The sequence below is a fragment of the Arachis duranensis genome, chromosome 6, assembly GCF_000817695.3.
Source record: "Arachis duranensis cultivar V14167 chromosome 6, aradu.V14167.gnm2.J7QH, whole genome shotgun sequence".
NCBI classification, from domain to species: Eukaryota; Viridiplantae; Streptophyta; class Magnoliopsida; order Fabales; family Fabaceae; genus Arachis; species Arachis duranensis.
The window spans coordinates 84,357,536-84,373,402 of NC_029777.3; the positions used below are offsets into that span (position 1 = coordinate 84,357,536).

At 31.3% G+C, this 15,867-nt stretch overlaps 1 protein-coding gene across 1 annotated transcript in view; it reads right to left on the reverse strand.

Annotated features, from left to right (window-relative positions):
• Positions 1-7,772: 7,772 nt before the first annotated feature.
• LOC107494330 (cationic amino acid transporter 2, vacuolar-like) overlaps positions 7,773-15,867 on the reverse strand; it is a 12,188-nt gene continuing 4,093 nt past the window's right edge. Inside the window, exons 7-15 of the mRNA XM_021124961.2 lie at positions 14,930-15,026; positions 14,678-14,850; positions 14,217-14,283; positions 10,440-10,598; positions 9,562-9,841; positions 9,065-9,170; positions 8,810-8,922; positions 8,567-8,642; positions 7,773-7,929 (exon numbers count right to left, since the gene is read on the reverse strand). Coding sequence (XP_020980620.2) covers positions 7,773-7,929; positions 8,567-8,642; positions 8,810-8,922; positions 9,065-9,170; positions 9,562-9,841; positions 10,440-10,598; positions 14,217-14,283; positions 14,678-14,850; positions 14,930-15,026 — 1,228 coding nt within the window. The remainder of the gene's footprint in view (positions 7,930-8,566; positions 8,643-8,809; positions 8,923-9,064; positions 9,171-9,561; positions 9,842-10,439; positions 10,599-14,216; positions 14,284-14,677; positions 14,851-14,929; positions 15,027-15,867) is intronic.

A 15,867-nucleotide genomic window follows, 5' to 3' on the forward strand; every position in this document is an offset into this window, starting at 1 on the left:
GGCTTGACAATTATATATAGGAAAAGTATGAAAAGCCAATGTAATTGTTATACAAGGTGTACAATGGAGATATTTTGTAATTAAAATCAAATGATAATTAAAGTAATTAATTATTATTTATTTCAAATTTCAAATTTAACACAAATAAGGATTTCATACCGTCAACAATGCAAAATTAAAAATTGCCAACCCTCTCCTCCATTTACAGGGAATTGCTTCTCGAAAATTCTGACCTTCTCTCAACGGTGCCACCCCGCAACCCGCAATAGCCGCTATCGTGCATAGCCTTGGGAGACACTGCCATGCACACCACGAAGGACCGTGCAACACTGTCGCGAGGGTTGCTTCGTTTGTGTAGTCGTAGAAGTCCTAGTCGGAGAAAACATTCCCCTAACTGGCGATGGTTCACCCTCTGACATTGTCATTCATCACCCATCGCGGCTTGAACACGTAAATGGAGTGCAATTCAGTGGAACCGCGATGCCATCTTTCATCTTCAATCACTGACGACAATTCGACGCATGCAATCGACAACTATCTCAACCCTTGTGATCTGGTGGGTGAGCTAGTGAATAAGGTTAGCAATGTATGTTCATGCATCGTCACCGGGTAGTTATTCTATTATCAATTAGATGCTTATTCTTAGTGCAAGTGGAGCGCTCTATTTTATATCAACAGATTAACTAGAGTCAAGATAATATTTGACGATGCATTCAAGATAATAATGAACCATGTCATATATATTTGATGTTGCTTGAAACTCTTTAAAGTTTGTAATCTCGTACATAGTACGTATGTATGTATTTATTTAGTCCAATTTTTTTTATCTTGCATGTATAAGCACAAGACTTGGCTTCATTGAACACCTTGTTCTTCAATGAGTAATCATCGATGCTCCTATTGATGAACGCCGCAGCCCCCTGTAAACTTATTAGTATATTCTATTAAATAACAAAATTGGTTATTGATATTATTATTATTAATATTATTGCTAAAATTGTTTATTAAATTGACAAAGATATAGTAATTCCAGCATGTGATTTTTATGTATGTGCTTCCATGTCAAAATATTTATGATGATTGGCTTGATTTGTGTGTTGAATTAATTTGGCTGCTTAGTGAAGATTTCTATAATTGCTATTTAGTTCATCGTGCAGTATATAATTAGTCATTTTGTTTTGGATTTGTGTGTTTATTTGCGAATGAATGCCATGCAAGTTTCGAATCTTATTCAGGTTGGAAGTGATGAGACAGATTTTAGTCATCAGGTTGGAATATAGTTTAATTTTGTTTTGCCATGAACTACATGTTTCAATTGAGGTTTAATGACATTGAGTGATGTTTGTTTTCAACTGATAATAGATGGTTATTTTTTTCGCCTGTTAAGTATGTCATGATTGAAAGACATTCTACCAACATATTCAGCCAGCTTCATAAAATGAATAAGCAACCACATGTTAGTCTTCATCAAGTCTCATAAACAAAAGCTCAAGACTCCAACTGGTGAATCAGCACAACTTGCATTTTACATTGAAAAAAAAAATCCCTGTACATAGACACAATAAACTAACTGGTCAGTTTAATATGGATTTGGATGTTTACTTTTTTAGACAACATAGATGGTTATTTTTGTCGCCTGGTGAGTATGTCATAATTGAAAGATATTCTACCAACACATTTAGCCAAGTTCATAAAATGAATGAGAAATCACATGTTAGTCCTCATCAAGTTTTATAAACAAAAGTTCAAGACTCTAACTAGTGAATTAGCTCAACAAGCATTTTGTATTGGAAAAAAAAATTCCTGTACATAGACACAATAAACTGGATGGTCAGTTTAATATGAATTCGAATGGTTACTTTCACAGACAAAATAGATGATTATTTTTGCTGCCTGGTAAGTATGTCATGATTGAAAGATATTCTACCAATACATTCAGACAAGTTCAGAAAATGAATGAGCAATCACATGTTAGTCCTCGTCAAGTCTCATGAATAAAACCTGAATACTCCAACTCCAACTGATGAATTAGCTCAACAAGTATTTTGCATTAGAAAAAAAATTTCTTGTATATAGATATAATAAACTGGATGGTCAGTTTCATATGAAATTGGATGGTTACTTTCTTAGACAAAATAGATGGTTATTTTTTTTTGCCTGATAAGTATGTTATGATTGAAAGATATTCTAAGAACACACTCAGCCAAGTGTATAAAATGAATGAGCAACCACATATTAGTCCTTTTCAAGTCTCATAAACAAAACATCAAGACTCCAATTGGTGAATTAGTTCAACAAGAAATTTACATTGGAAAAATAAAATCCCTGTATATAGACATAATATATTGGATAGTTATTTAAATATGAAATCTGTATATAGACATAATATATTGGATAGTTATTTAAATATGAAATCGAATGGTCACTTTCTTAAACAAAATGGATGGTTATTTTTTATGCCTCGTAAGCAAGTCATGATTGAAAGATATTCTACCAACACATTCAGTCAAGTTCAGAAAATGAATGAGCAACCACATGTTACTCCTCATCAATTCCCCAAAACAAAACTTCAAGATTTCAACCAGTAAATAAGTTCAATAAGCAATTCTATTGTAATAAATAAACTTAAATATGCTATTTTTCTCCTGTAGACATTTTTAACATGTGTTAATCCTTCGGCCCGTTGTCTCAACGCTCTTATGCTAGGTGCTGTGAATGGTGAAGTCACTTCCTTACGCTTGTTTCGTGGTATGTTGCGGCGTCCAGTTTCAGCTTTGTCTTCCAAAATCGAAATCACCTGATCAATCACCTGAGCAGCTCAATTCAGGGTGCATCACAATATCAACAAGCGCACAATATGACACAATCGACCAGCAACACTAGTTATCCACTACAAACACCAACAAGACTCCTAAATTCGATGATTCATGACAAAATTACAAGTTCATTAAATAATCTAAGAAAGACATACACAAACACTAGCTTAATTGAAGTTTTAAAATGACACAAAGAACCAATATGCACAATTGCTATTAACAGGTATATAGAAAAATCATGTTTCTAAAAATCCAACAAAATGCAAAAAAAAAACCCAGATCACTTGAGTTCAAAATAACCATCCAGATACATTTTAAAGTAACCATTTGTCTTATGTGCACTAATTAAATCACCTCAAATAGAGATGAATCAAGATAACCACAAGCGCACAAATCATTATAGTCACCCATCAGCACTTGTAGACTGCTGCAAACACCTAGAAAACTACTTAAATTATGCGGTTCATAAAAAAATTACTAAGTTTTCAAATGAAAGTAATAATACAAAAATACATAATTGAAGTAAATAAAGGCTTTAAAGGGACTCAAAGACCAATCTGTGAATTTGTTGTTTAGGAAAAAAAAACAGATAAAATAATAATGAACAACAAAACAAATATGAACTATTAAGTCATGAAAGAATGAAGAAAGTAAAAAGAACGCAAACCAGCACAACCATATAGATGACATACCACCATATGAAAATCATGATATTAATCAAATCAAATAAACACAAGCCATTTACTTCTATAAGCAATACAAGCACGTTAACTTATTAGATAAATTATCACAAACTACCATAAGAAATGCCATACACTTAACTTGATAAGCATTAAAAAAATCAAAATTAATTAAAAGTGATCACAGAGCATTGCAATTAATACGTATTCCTAACCATGATTCAAACAAAATCTTACCTAACAAAATCATAACTAACAAAATTTACCTAATTCAAACAAGTCAAGAAAAATAAAAATAAACACAAATCAATTGCTTGAAAACCAGGACTACTGTCCTTACTAATTCGAGCATGAACAAAATTTTCCGCGCTAAAGAAAACACCAATGTAGCCATCAAGAGCATCAACTTGAACAATACGTTCCCAAAAAAATTCAAATCCCTACCATGGTGTTCTAATTTAGAAAAATAACCTGATCAAACCCAGGTATAAATTTTACGCATGAACATCAGTTACAAGCAAAATAAAATTCATCATGTAAGCATATTCATTATCCAACCTTATCAGTTGTGGGAGATGGTGCCGTTGCAGCAAATAGGGCCGAGCTGTTCGCCGTTAACCTCAAGGATGAGATGGAGGTAGAACGGGACTACAAGGATAGTTGTTGCCGCGGGAGAGAGGGCCGAGCCACTCACCAAAACGCGCAACTGAAACGACGACGGAGGGGCTTGAACTGCGACACTGTCGGATAAGATGGAGACCCGCGATAGGAAGAAGGCCGGTGTGAGGGAGGAGAGGCGTGTTCCGCAGGCTGAAACGCGCATGCAAGAGAGGCCGGTTGACTGTGGCAGAATCTACACTCCGATGGGGCTGGATGTTCGGTTGAGAATGGGGTGGATCGAGGGCTGAAAGGTGATGAGGGAGATGCGGTGTCAGTCAGCAGCGCTGTAGTGGGATGGTTATCGGAGGTCGCGAGGGAGGGGTGAGAATTAAAGTGAAACTAAGGGGTTTTGTTACACTGTACTAGGGGTAAAAAGTGAGTCCATTTTTAATTTTAACTTAAATTGGGCCAAATAAACAACCCATTGTATACATTGTATATATATTCCATTAGCTCCCTAGTGGGATTCATATATATATGATCTAGCTCTGACATCAATATGTAACTGAAAATATACAGTACAAATAACACTAACAAAAGTCAAAACCCAAAATTCCTTTAACAAAATAATGATTCAAAGTATAGTACATAAAAATTTGAAGTTGAAAATAATTCCATATTCTTCTTAACTTTTTTACAATAACTTTTAAATACCTTAAAAGAAAAATAGTATATGCATTTACTATTTTCTTTCTGAAATTAGATAGTAGCCGGGACGAATGAAATCCAAAACATTTTACCCAAAAAAAATGCAAGACATATATAGCACTTAAAATACCATACTTCAAGAACAAGTGCAAGGCATAACATTTATACAAATTATTCACAAATTAAAGCACACATTTTCGAGTTATCTAATTCTATAATAACACAACATAATGAACATAACCTAATTATAACTTGTAACAGAACAAACACACACACTTCATAAGAGGAAGGAATGAAAACCAAATTATAGCATTAATTTTCAAATAATCAACTTAAAATTTTCAAAATTTAACTGTTCACTTACAATAATGTCATGAATTCTAAATGTAAAGCATCAATTTTTTTCAAAAAGTCAAAGCATCCAATCACCAATTTCCTTTTGATAATCATAAAAAAGCAACCATAAGAGAAACACAATTCAAAACCCCAAAAAATAAAAACTAAACCAAAAAAAAGGAAAAAAATCTTATCCATGCCAGCTGACAAAGGCTGAGCCACAAAGGTAGGGATCTCATCCATGAACTGATCAGGCTTTCTAGAATGAAGAATCTTGGTGAAGCCTCGAGTCCATTATCTAGCAGCAGCAATTTAAAAATTTTGCCTATCTATGGCTGAAGGTGTGCGCATTGATAAATTTGGGCAAGAAGGAGAGAGAAAGTTGACGTTGATTGCAACCCTGTGCTGAGACTTGTGGAGAGAATGCTGAGATATTTGAAGGAGAAAGAACCACAACTCAAGTCATTTTTGTTACGACATTGAAGCTCCAAGATTTGTCGCTAAAACTTCCAACTTTGATTCATCTTCGTTCCATCGACTGCTGCTGGTAGTGGATGAATGGCCTTCTTCTAGTGGTGACGAGCACGGGAGGAACGTCGAGAAGAGAAGATGCCGCAAGATGGGACCATGCGGTGGATCCGGCGAGAGCAAGACAGGACCATGCGGTGGATTCGGCGAGAGCTCAAGAAATTAGGACTACTGAATTAGGACTAGGTGAGTATAGGACAAAATAATAAGAATCTTTTGGAAATTTTAAAAATATGAGAGTGTCTTTTATTAGATTTCTTTTTAAATTGTGAGAATATTCGATTTTTTAACATAATATTCTGTTATTTCAAACGTTTTTGTTACGGTAAGGACTAAATTAAAGAAAAATATATAATATAAAAACCCAATTAAAAAAAAGTATAAAAACCTAATTAAAAATTTGATAAAATTATAAAATCCTACAAAATAATTAAACCTTTAAAAAAATAGTGTCATGATAGTCTAGGTTTTTTTCCTTCTTCCTTAAAAATTTGCTTGCAACGTAGAAATAATTGTGGTGGGCTCGTATATGATCATTTTTCTATATAAGATGTCCATATTTTTATAGTTTTACCTATCTCATGCTTTCCATATGATTAGATAAACAAATATCCAAGCTAACATTAAAATATGTAATCCTGTGGTCGTTGAATTTTGACATTATATTAATAAACAATTTAGTCATTGCTAATTATTATTAATTTTTTCAACGATATATGGGTGTTGATAAAAAAAGCCGAATTTTATCAATGGAATTTTTATCCACATTTTAAGTTGTTCTTAAAATTGATTTCTGACGTTTTGATCATCAATAAGACCATTAGATAGTATTTAAAAAAGGAATAGAGATTAAAAAATTGAGATTAAAAGATAAAGATTAAGAGATAGATATTAAAATAAATTTTAATATTGTGTTTGGTATAAAGTAGAAAATAAAAAATAAAATAAAAATAAATTTTTAATTTAATTTATACAAAAAATAAAGTTAAAATTAATTAATTAAAATAGAGATATTTTAAGTATAAAATATTGTTAAGGTTTCCGTCTCCGTTCCTAAAAATTTCAATCTTTTGTGTTCTTATTTTTTGAAGGTACTAAAATAATGAAATTTAGAGATAAAAACTGAAATTTTAGTATCAATTTTTAAACAAACAAACATGATACTAACTCACAGTCTTTCAGTGTATATCTCAGTCAATACCTCAAAACAAATGGTATCTTAATAATAGTCTTCTTGTAGTGCTTTAATAAATTAATGAGAAATATTAGGAGTCAACACTTTTTATCAATGTTAGTCAATATTTTTTTAGTCATGCTACATGTACACTAAAATTATCTATCAAAATCAGCTACCAGTATAAAATACATGCTGAAATATAAATACATATTGAAAATAAATTAAATCACACATATATTTATATACAAATACATTGGTGACTGATTTTAGTGTAAAAATAGTATTTTTGATATTTTTTTACTAATATTCATTATTTTTATATTATTAAAATTTAAGATTTAATATTTAAAATTTAAAATATAGTTTTCGGTATTTAAAGTTGATTAAATATTAGTCAAAAATAATAAATTTTGTTAGTTAGATAACATTATTTTAAATTAATTAACGACAGAAATATACAGATAAAAAGATACTTATTAGTTATTACTTAATGTAAAATTTTCTTAAAAAACTTAACTGCTGACAAATAAATAATGTGAGCGCCATGAGAATATTTTATGGTGGATAGGAGCAATTATTTAGATACCAAATTTACACACACCAAAAAATTTGCCATATTTTATTATGTGCCTTCCCAATAGAGATACACTTTTAATATAGCTATCATTTTCTGACCTACATTATTTTATTCTCACAGTTTCTCAACGAAAAATCTATTTACAATTTTAGATATTTACATGGTACAAATCTAGCTCTACAGTCTACACTACTCACTCAACATGACATCGTACATATTTAAGTTGAGATAGCAATAGCCTGGCCTTCTTTCTTGTAATAAACAAGTAGTATCTCTAGAAGCTTGATAAGCACAAATTGTAGAGAGATTCTTTTGTGGCATAAATTTCTTAGAGCCTAACGTATTGAGGTTTAAACAAGACAAGTTTTGGAAGCTCGATAAATTTCGTCGACTTGAATTGCTGGCACATAAATGACATCTTTCAAAGAGCTATGAGTTCTGCCATAAAATGCATAAACTAGCACTCCTCCTGCTAGCCATACAGAAACGCGCAACCACGTCCCCATGCTGAAACACATACACAACACCATTATATATTAAACTTCTACATTGAAATTAAATATTCATACAAAATACTACGTGCACTTAAAAAATTAACTACTAAATTAGTTACTATATATTTATATAAAATTATACGTATAATTTAATTTATTTTTAATGTGTATGTTATATTATAATTGATTGTAGTGTATATATAGTATGATTGTTATTCGTACATACTATATAGTTTACGAAAAAATAATATTCTAAAATTTTTTTAATTTAGTTTTAATATAATGTTAATGTAAATTTATTTTATATGTTTATCCAATGATGTAATGTCACATTAACAAAATAACTATTTATTACGTTAATTACAAATGATCATCTAAATTTGAATGTAATTTATAAAAATGTTAAATAGTTATTTTATTAAAATTAAACTCTTTTAACAAAAATAGGAAATAAAATTCAATTAGAATTTTTATTTAATACAAATATTCAATTACAAATTTTTAAATTATAAAAATTTCATTCAAAATTTGATAAAATTATAAAAAGCACGATAATTATCTAGCACCACACCTCAACCTTGGCACCCATATAAAAAAATTTAATTTCTTATATAAAGAAATAAATTAAAATTGTCAGCATTGATACTTACCTAAGATTAACTAGTAAATATGAATTGATGAGAATGCTAACTATGGGTAATAGTGGCACAAATGGGCAGACAAAACCTGAAAAAAGATATTAATATGAGAGTATTAATTTCTTTTTTTATACTAATGATGATAGAATTCAATAGTATAACATTAATTAAGAAGATCTTCATGACATTCCTTATTATATATTAATTAATACGAATGGAACACTCGCTAACAACACAATGTAGCTTGGGCCATACCTCCAGAATGCCCAAAATTTTGACTTGCATCATCTTGCTCCATACTGCTTAGAAAGGCAAGAGTAGATAAAAGAGTAATGCCTCCAACTCCACACAATGTGAAGCGAACAAAACTGGTAAAGTAGTTATAAAAATAATTACAAATAAAACAACTTAATTAGAACATGAAAAAAATGCCCACAATGCCTTAACAAGAAAAAAAATTAACTATATGAGTTCCTGAGAAAATATATGGCAATATTCAATTGGACTAACCTATGAAGAGATAGATTAGAAGATGAATATGTGAGGACAAATGCCCCTAAGCATGTAAGTGCTATCATGCGTCCAGCAACTCTTCGCCTATTTTCGTTATTTACATCTTCACATAAAAATAAATAAATAAATAAAAGTTCAGAAATTACAATAAAGTAATTATATATGGTCATAATTTGGCAGAACAGTACACAAATATCTCAAGTTAATGCAGAATCTGAGAAAAGACCATAACCAAAAAGAATGTAAGTAATCTAATTGATAATTACACCAGTGACTGATTTTAACTCAGAAAACTTAAGATTACAGAGACAACTTGATTGTTACCCTAAGTCTCTTTATATATGCTCATAGTTTGAATCAAATTAAACCCCAATGTGTGTATTATGAACAAGAAAGGTATTTGCTACTTAAATAACACACATTACAAATCTTGAGCACTAAAATCACATTATTTATAGGTTACTAAAAAGTAAGAAGTAAAGGTCAAAACTCACAGCGTTTGAGGGTAAAATATTCAGCAAAAAATGAACGTTCAATCGCAACATCATCATCCTTGAGAATTAAAGGTTTTGTGTCCTCAGAAGTACCAGCAGCTTTTGTGTTTTCATATTTTGAATTAGTCTTTGCATTGTTTATATCATCATATTGCTTTGACACTGCAGCAATAGAGTCTTTGAGAGAAGGGGGCAATGGGACTTTATTTGGAGGAATATATCTTAGTATTAATACAGATGCTGCCACCATGGTGAATGCAAAGAGTGTACCCAAACTAACCTGCAATACACAGATGCTACATTCGGATTAATAATAACACTAGTTTCATGCCATAAAAATTGCTACTGAAACCATAGACAGAGATAAAGAGAGCTTTTGGGATAATCAGTAAATTTCATCCCATAATATTAGAGTCTTTATGAGTAATAAAAAAAATGTAAATAGTCGTTTGGCATCTAAAATATTATAATTTTAATAAAATGGACTCTAAAATATGCAAATGACAAAATGATGATCTCAAAAAATATACTCTATTTAATAAAATAAACCAAAACTTATATAAATATATAATAAATTGACGAAATGTTTGATTTAGTTTGTCAAACAAAATATATATTTAAAGAGTCACTTTATCATTTGTATCTTTTAAAATTTATTTTATCAAAATTTTAATATTTAAAAGTCAAATAGTTATTTACACCTAATAAAAAGTTTGCATAAAGTAAAGATAGATTTATATATAATTTACATTTTTGACACATATATAATTATTCAAAAATATTATGTATACACAAAATATCAGTTATCAAATTAATTATTATGTGTATTTGTGTGCAAATATATACGTACCTAACAACAATTAAAAAAGAGCACTTACCATCCCTGCTAGTTCAGAAACTTCCATAAAAAATGCTAGGATTGCAGCACCAAGGCCAGTAACTATTGTGCTCTTCACAGGAATCTGAGTATGCTTATTTATGTCAGAAAAAAATGGTGGCAGTAATCCATCCCTTGCCATGGCCATCAAGATTCGTGGCTGAAAAATATTAAAAAAGAAAATTCAAATTTTTCTGGCAAATGAAATACTTTATAAGAAAATAATGGTGGAAATTTTGCAATGACATGAACAAACAACTTAAACAAAAAAAAATGTTTGTGAGCATGAAAATAAGCCAAAAGCAATTTATAGTTATTTTATATTCATTCATTATTAATAAAATAATTATTGATATTAAATATACTAAATATGTAATTATAAATATTATATTAATAAAATTATAAATATTAATTAAATTAAATAATTTTAAATTATTATCTCCTTAATAACTCCGCCTATTTTATACTTGCGGTACATAGCCGGTCCCAAATCCGGATAAAGGAGGAGGATTGTGTTAGGCTTTCGACAATCAATATAAAAACTTATTAGTCGAATCTTCATAACATGAATCAAAAACGTTATTGCGCTAAAGCTAGGCCGTTGCCCGGAAGCAATATGCTATATGGCTCGAGTACAGTGTTAAATGAGCAAGAGCCGCTGCATCGGTATCCGGATGTAGTGTTAAATGAGTAAGGGTTCCCGCGTTTCTGTAAACGGACGAGGATAAATAAGCTAGTTCACAAAGTAAAAGGTAAAGGTCGGAGCGACAGAATGTTGAGATTTGGGACATGCAATATAGGCACCCTAACAGAAAAATCCATGGAGGTGGTGGACACCATGACAAAGAGGAAGATTAAAATTATGTGCCTACAAAAAATAAAATGGGTTGGTGTGAAGGCTAGAGAATTGGATATTTCCGGATTCAAACTTTGGTATACAAGAAAGGTGAAGAATAGGAATGGGGTAGGTATTATCATGGATAAGCAGTGAAAAAAGGACGTAATGGATGTCAAGAGGGTAGGAGATTGGATCATTTCTATCAAACTTGTGGTGGAGGGAGGTACTTTTCATGTGATTAGCGCCTATGCACCACAAGTGGGTTCGGACGAACAACACAAGATAAGGTTTTTGGAGGATCTAGAGAGTTTGGTCCAAGACATACCTCCAGAAGATAAGATTTTCTTGGAGGAGATTTAAATGGCCATGTTGCAAGAGAAGTGGCTGGATATGGAAGTATTCACGGAGACCATGGTTTCGGGGTGATTAATGCCGAGAATAAAACTATTTTGGACTTTTTCTCAACCGTTGACCTTCTCATCGCAAATACATATTTTAAAAAGAGAGACGAATATCTTATAACATATAAGAGTGGCATGACAAGCTCTCAAATCAACTTCTTCTTATTGAGGAGAGTCGATCGAAAATTTTACATTAATCGTAAAATTATCTCGGGAGAGAGTTTAACAATACAACATAGGATGCTCGTCATGAATTTTCGCATTGAGCAAAAATTGAGAAAAAGATATCATACGAAATACCCAAGAACGAGGTAGTGACGGATGAAAGATGAGGAACAAAGAAGCTTCCTAAGACGGGTAGAAAAAGAGGCAAAGTAGAATGGGAATGGAAGTGGAGGAGATGTGGAGGGAGATGACAAAAGTTATTAGAAGAACAGCAAAAGAAAGTTTTGGTGAATCTAAAGGGATACGACCAAGAGACAAGAAATGCTGGTGGTGAAATGCAAGTGTACAAGAAAAGATAAAGATAAAAAGAGAGTACTTTAAAGAGTGATTTTTGTACCGCAATGCAGATAATTGAAAAAAATATAAGGCGGCTAAGAAAGAGACAAAAGTGGCTGTAAGTGAAATAAGAACAAGAGCACATGAGGGCCTCTACCAATCTCTAGGTATGAAAGAAGGAGAAAAAGGTATATATAGAATTGCAGAGGGCCAAGAAGAGCGAGAGATTTGGATCAGGTTAAGTACATAAAGGATAAAGACGGAGAGGTGTTGGCTCAAGAGGAGAAGATTAATGAAAGGTGGAAAAGCTACTTCTACGAGTTATTTAATGAAGGGCATAAGACTCTTCCGAGCCTTGGTCGGTTATGCACAAGGGAAGAAGATCAAAACTTTGACTACTACCGAAAAATTTGAGACTTTGAGGTAAAAGAGGCTCTAAAGTAGATGAAAAATAGCAGGGCGGTAGGACCTGATAATATCCCGATTGAAGTTTGGAAGGGTCTTGGAGAAAAAGGTATCAATTAGTTAACCAAGCTTTTTAATGAGATTTTAAGGTCAAAGAAGATGCCTGATGAGTGGAGAAAGAGCACCTTGATACCTATCTACAAGAATAAGGGGGATATACAAAGTTGCGAAAACTATAGAGGGATCAAGTTCGTGAGCTATACTATGAAGTTATGGAAAATGGGTGATAGAGCAGAGGTTGAGAAAAGAGACACAAGTAATAGAGAACTAATTTGGTTTTATGACAGGCAGATCCATCACCGAAGCAATATACCTGTTAAGAAGGATGATGGAGAGGTATCGTAGTAATAAAAGGGATCTACATATGGTGTTTATTAATTTGGAAAAAGCATACGATAGGGTGCCAAGAGAGGTCTTATGGAAGGTTTTAGAAAAGAAGAGAGTAAGGATCGCATATATTTCTGCAATTAAACACATGTATGATATGGCCACAATAAGTGTGAAGACTCAAGGTGGTGTGATAGAGGAATTTTCTATTGGTATAGATTACACCAGGGATCTTCGTTAAGTCCATACCTTTTCACATTAGTCTTGGAAGTATTCACAGAGCACATCCAAGAGCTCGTGCCATGGTCAAGAAAAGACCTAAATAAGAAGTTGGACTTATGGAGAGAAGCTCTGGAAGTGTATGGTCTGCGCATAAACCGTAGCAAGACAGAATATATCGAATGTAAGTTCGGTTTGCGAAGGAAAAACCCTAATATAGAAGTGAAGTTTGGAGAAAACATCCTACAAAAAGTTAAAAGTTTTAAGTATCTTGGGTGCATCATACAGGATAATAGAGAGATTGAACAAGATGTAAATCATAGGATCCAAGCAGGTTGGTCAAAATGGCAGAGTGCATTTGGTTTTATATGTGACAAAAAAGTGTCTTTAAAACTTAAAGATAAATTCTATCGCACTGCTATAAGATTGGTTATGCTTTATGGTACAGAGTGTTGGGCAGTCAAAGGGGAGCACGAACATAAGTTAAGTGTGGTCGAGATGAAGATGTTGAGATGGATGAGCGATTATATGCGATTGGATAAAATAAGGAACGAAGATATAAGGGAGATAGTTAGAGTAGCACCCATTGTGGAAAATATGGTAGAATCGCGTCTTAGGTAATTTGGACATGTGAGAAGAAGACCGACAAAGCACCCAGTCAGGAGGGTGGATGAGATGGAAGATGGAAAAGGGGTGAAAGACAGAAAAAGACCTAAGAAGATCATCCATGAGATGGTCAAACAAGATCTACATATAAACAGTCTCGCTGTAGACATGATACATGATAGAACTCAATAACATCATTTAATTTATGTAGCTGATCTCACTAGTAGGACAAAACTTTATTATTGTTATTGTATTATCTTTTTAATATTTCTGAATTTATACATAGAATATAACAATTTAAATGAAATTCAAATACACTATACTTGAGTTAATTCAATACCCCACATTATCCATTTAAATGTGTGACTATAGTTACCATTCATATATAAAGCAAAGCACAGCAAAATTACTACTAATTTACCTGAGGAAGTATACCACCCATCAATGCTGAGCAAAGAGCTGTAAAAGCTCCAACATTAATAATATATCTGCAATCAAATAATAAGAAATAAAGTTTATTTAATGACAAATTAGACACGAGTACACAATAAAAGTCTCAAATTCAAAATATAGAATAACAGAAAATTTTGGAAGTCACTAATTTTAGCAATTTTAGTTAATATTTAGCCGATATAAATATTAAATTGTCTTTAACAAATAAATTTTACTGATTTATGGATACAAATTATGATAAATGTAAGTATATGATGAATAAAAACTCTGTTAACTTATATGTGTAAATTCTAATAAATATAAATACAAATTATGTATTTTATGTATGCAAATTCTTATAAATATCTATGTAATTTATTAATGATTAAATACTGGTTCAAAATAATACTATTTACTGATCCTATAATATTGTTGATATAATAAACTTACGCTGCCCAGTGCATGCCATGTTTGACAAATGCAGATGAAATTGGGGTATCTGGATCAATAGCATAATAAGGTACTAATCCAACAACAACGATGGAGATCATCATGTAAAGTCCACAACATAGAAACAGGGCTCCACCGATACCAAGTGGTAAGTTTCGCTGAGGATTTTTCACCTGCTCATCCATTATATTTTATGTCTTTATGATGTTTCAACAATAATATATATAATTGAAAATGCGTACAATACAATACCTCTTCAGCAGTGCTAGCAATTGCATCAAAACCTATGTATGCAAAAAAGACGGTTGCAGAACCAGCAAGCATTCCATCAACCCCAAAAGGAAAATACCTATATATAGCATGCAACACAAACAGATCATAATTAAAAAGAAGTGCTCATGTTTTCAGTATTGAATGGAAATTTTATCAAACATTTCCAAAAATATTATTTTAGTTGATAATTTTTTTGTTTTTAACCGTAATAAGAAAAATAACTGTTAATAGACAATTAAACTTTGATCATCTTATATGTTATTAAAAAATTTAGTATCAATTATAATAATCATCAATAAAAATCTTTTTAATTGTTACAAAAACTCTATAGCTTATCACCAAAAATAAGTTTAATAAAAGAAATAAGATTGTAATTTTAATGGATTTGTTAGCACGTAGACAATGACTTTTGTAAACAATAGGTTTTAGAATTGACCTAATAAAATAAAAAAATACTCTATTCTAAATTACCTCCAAAACCTTAATATTAGGATAACCATCAGCGAATTGAATATCTAGCCATTATTAACTATGCATGAGAAAAGAAATAACAATCTAATTAAAAATAATGAACATAATCATATGCATACCTATTGAATTGAATATCTAATATATCTATTATTCACATTGTTAAGTATTTTCATTATTTACAGGGACGGACCCATATAGAATGAAGAGGGGGCATTTGCCCCCACAAAATTTTTAAAAAATGATTAATACTTATATATATATTTGCTTGTTATATTATATTTATTCCAAAATAAAATATAAATGATTTTTTTTGTCTTTTATGTTAAACTTTTTTTGTTAAATTTAACATATAATAATAATAATAATAATATTATTAAATTTGAGTTAGTATATTGATAAAAATAAATAAATAAATAAACTAAAAAAATAGTGGTAATTAACTTCGT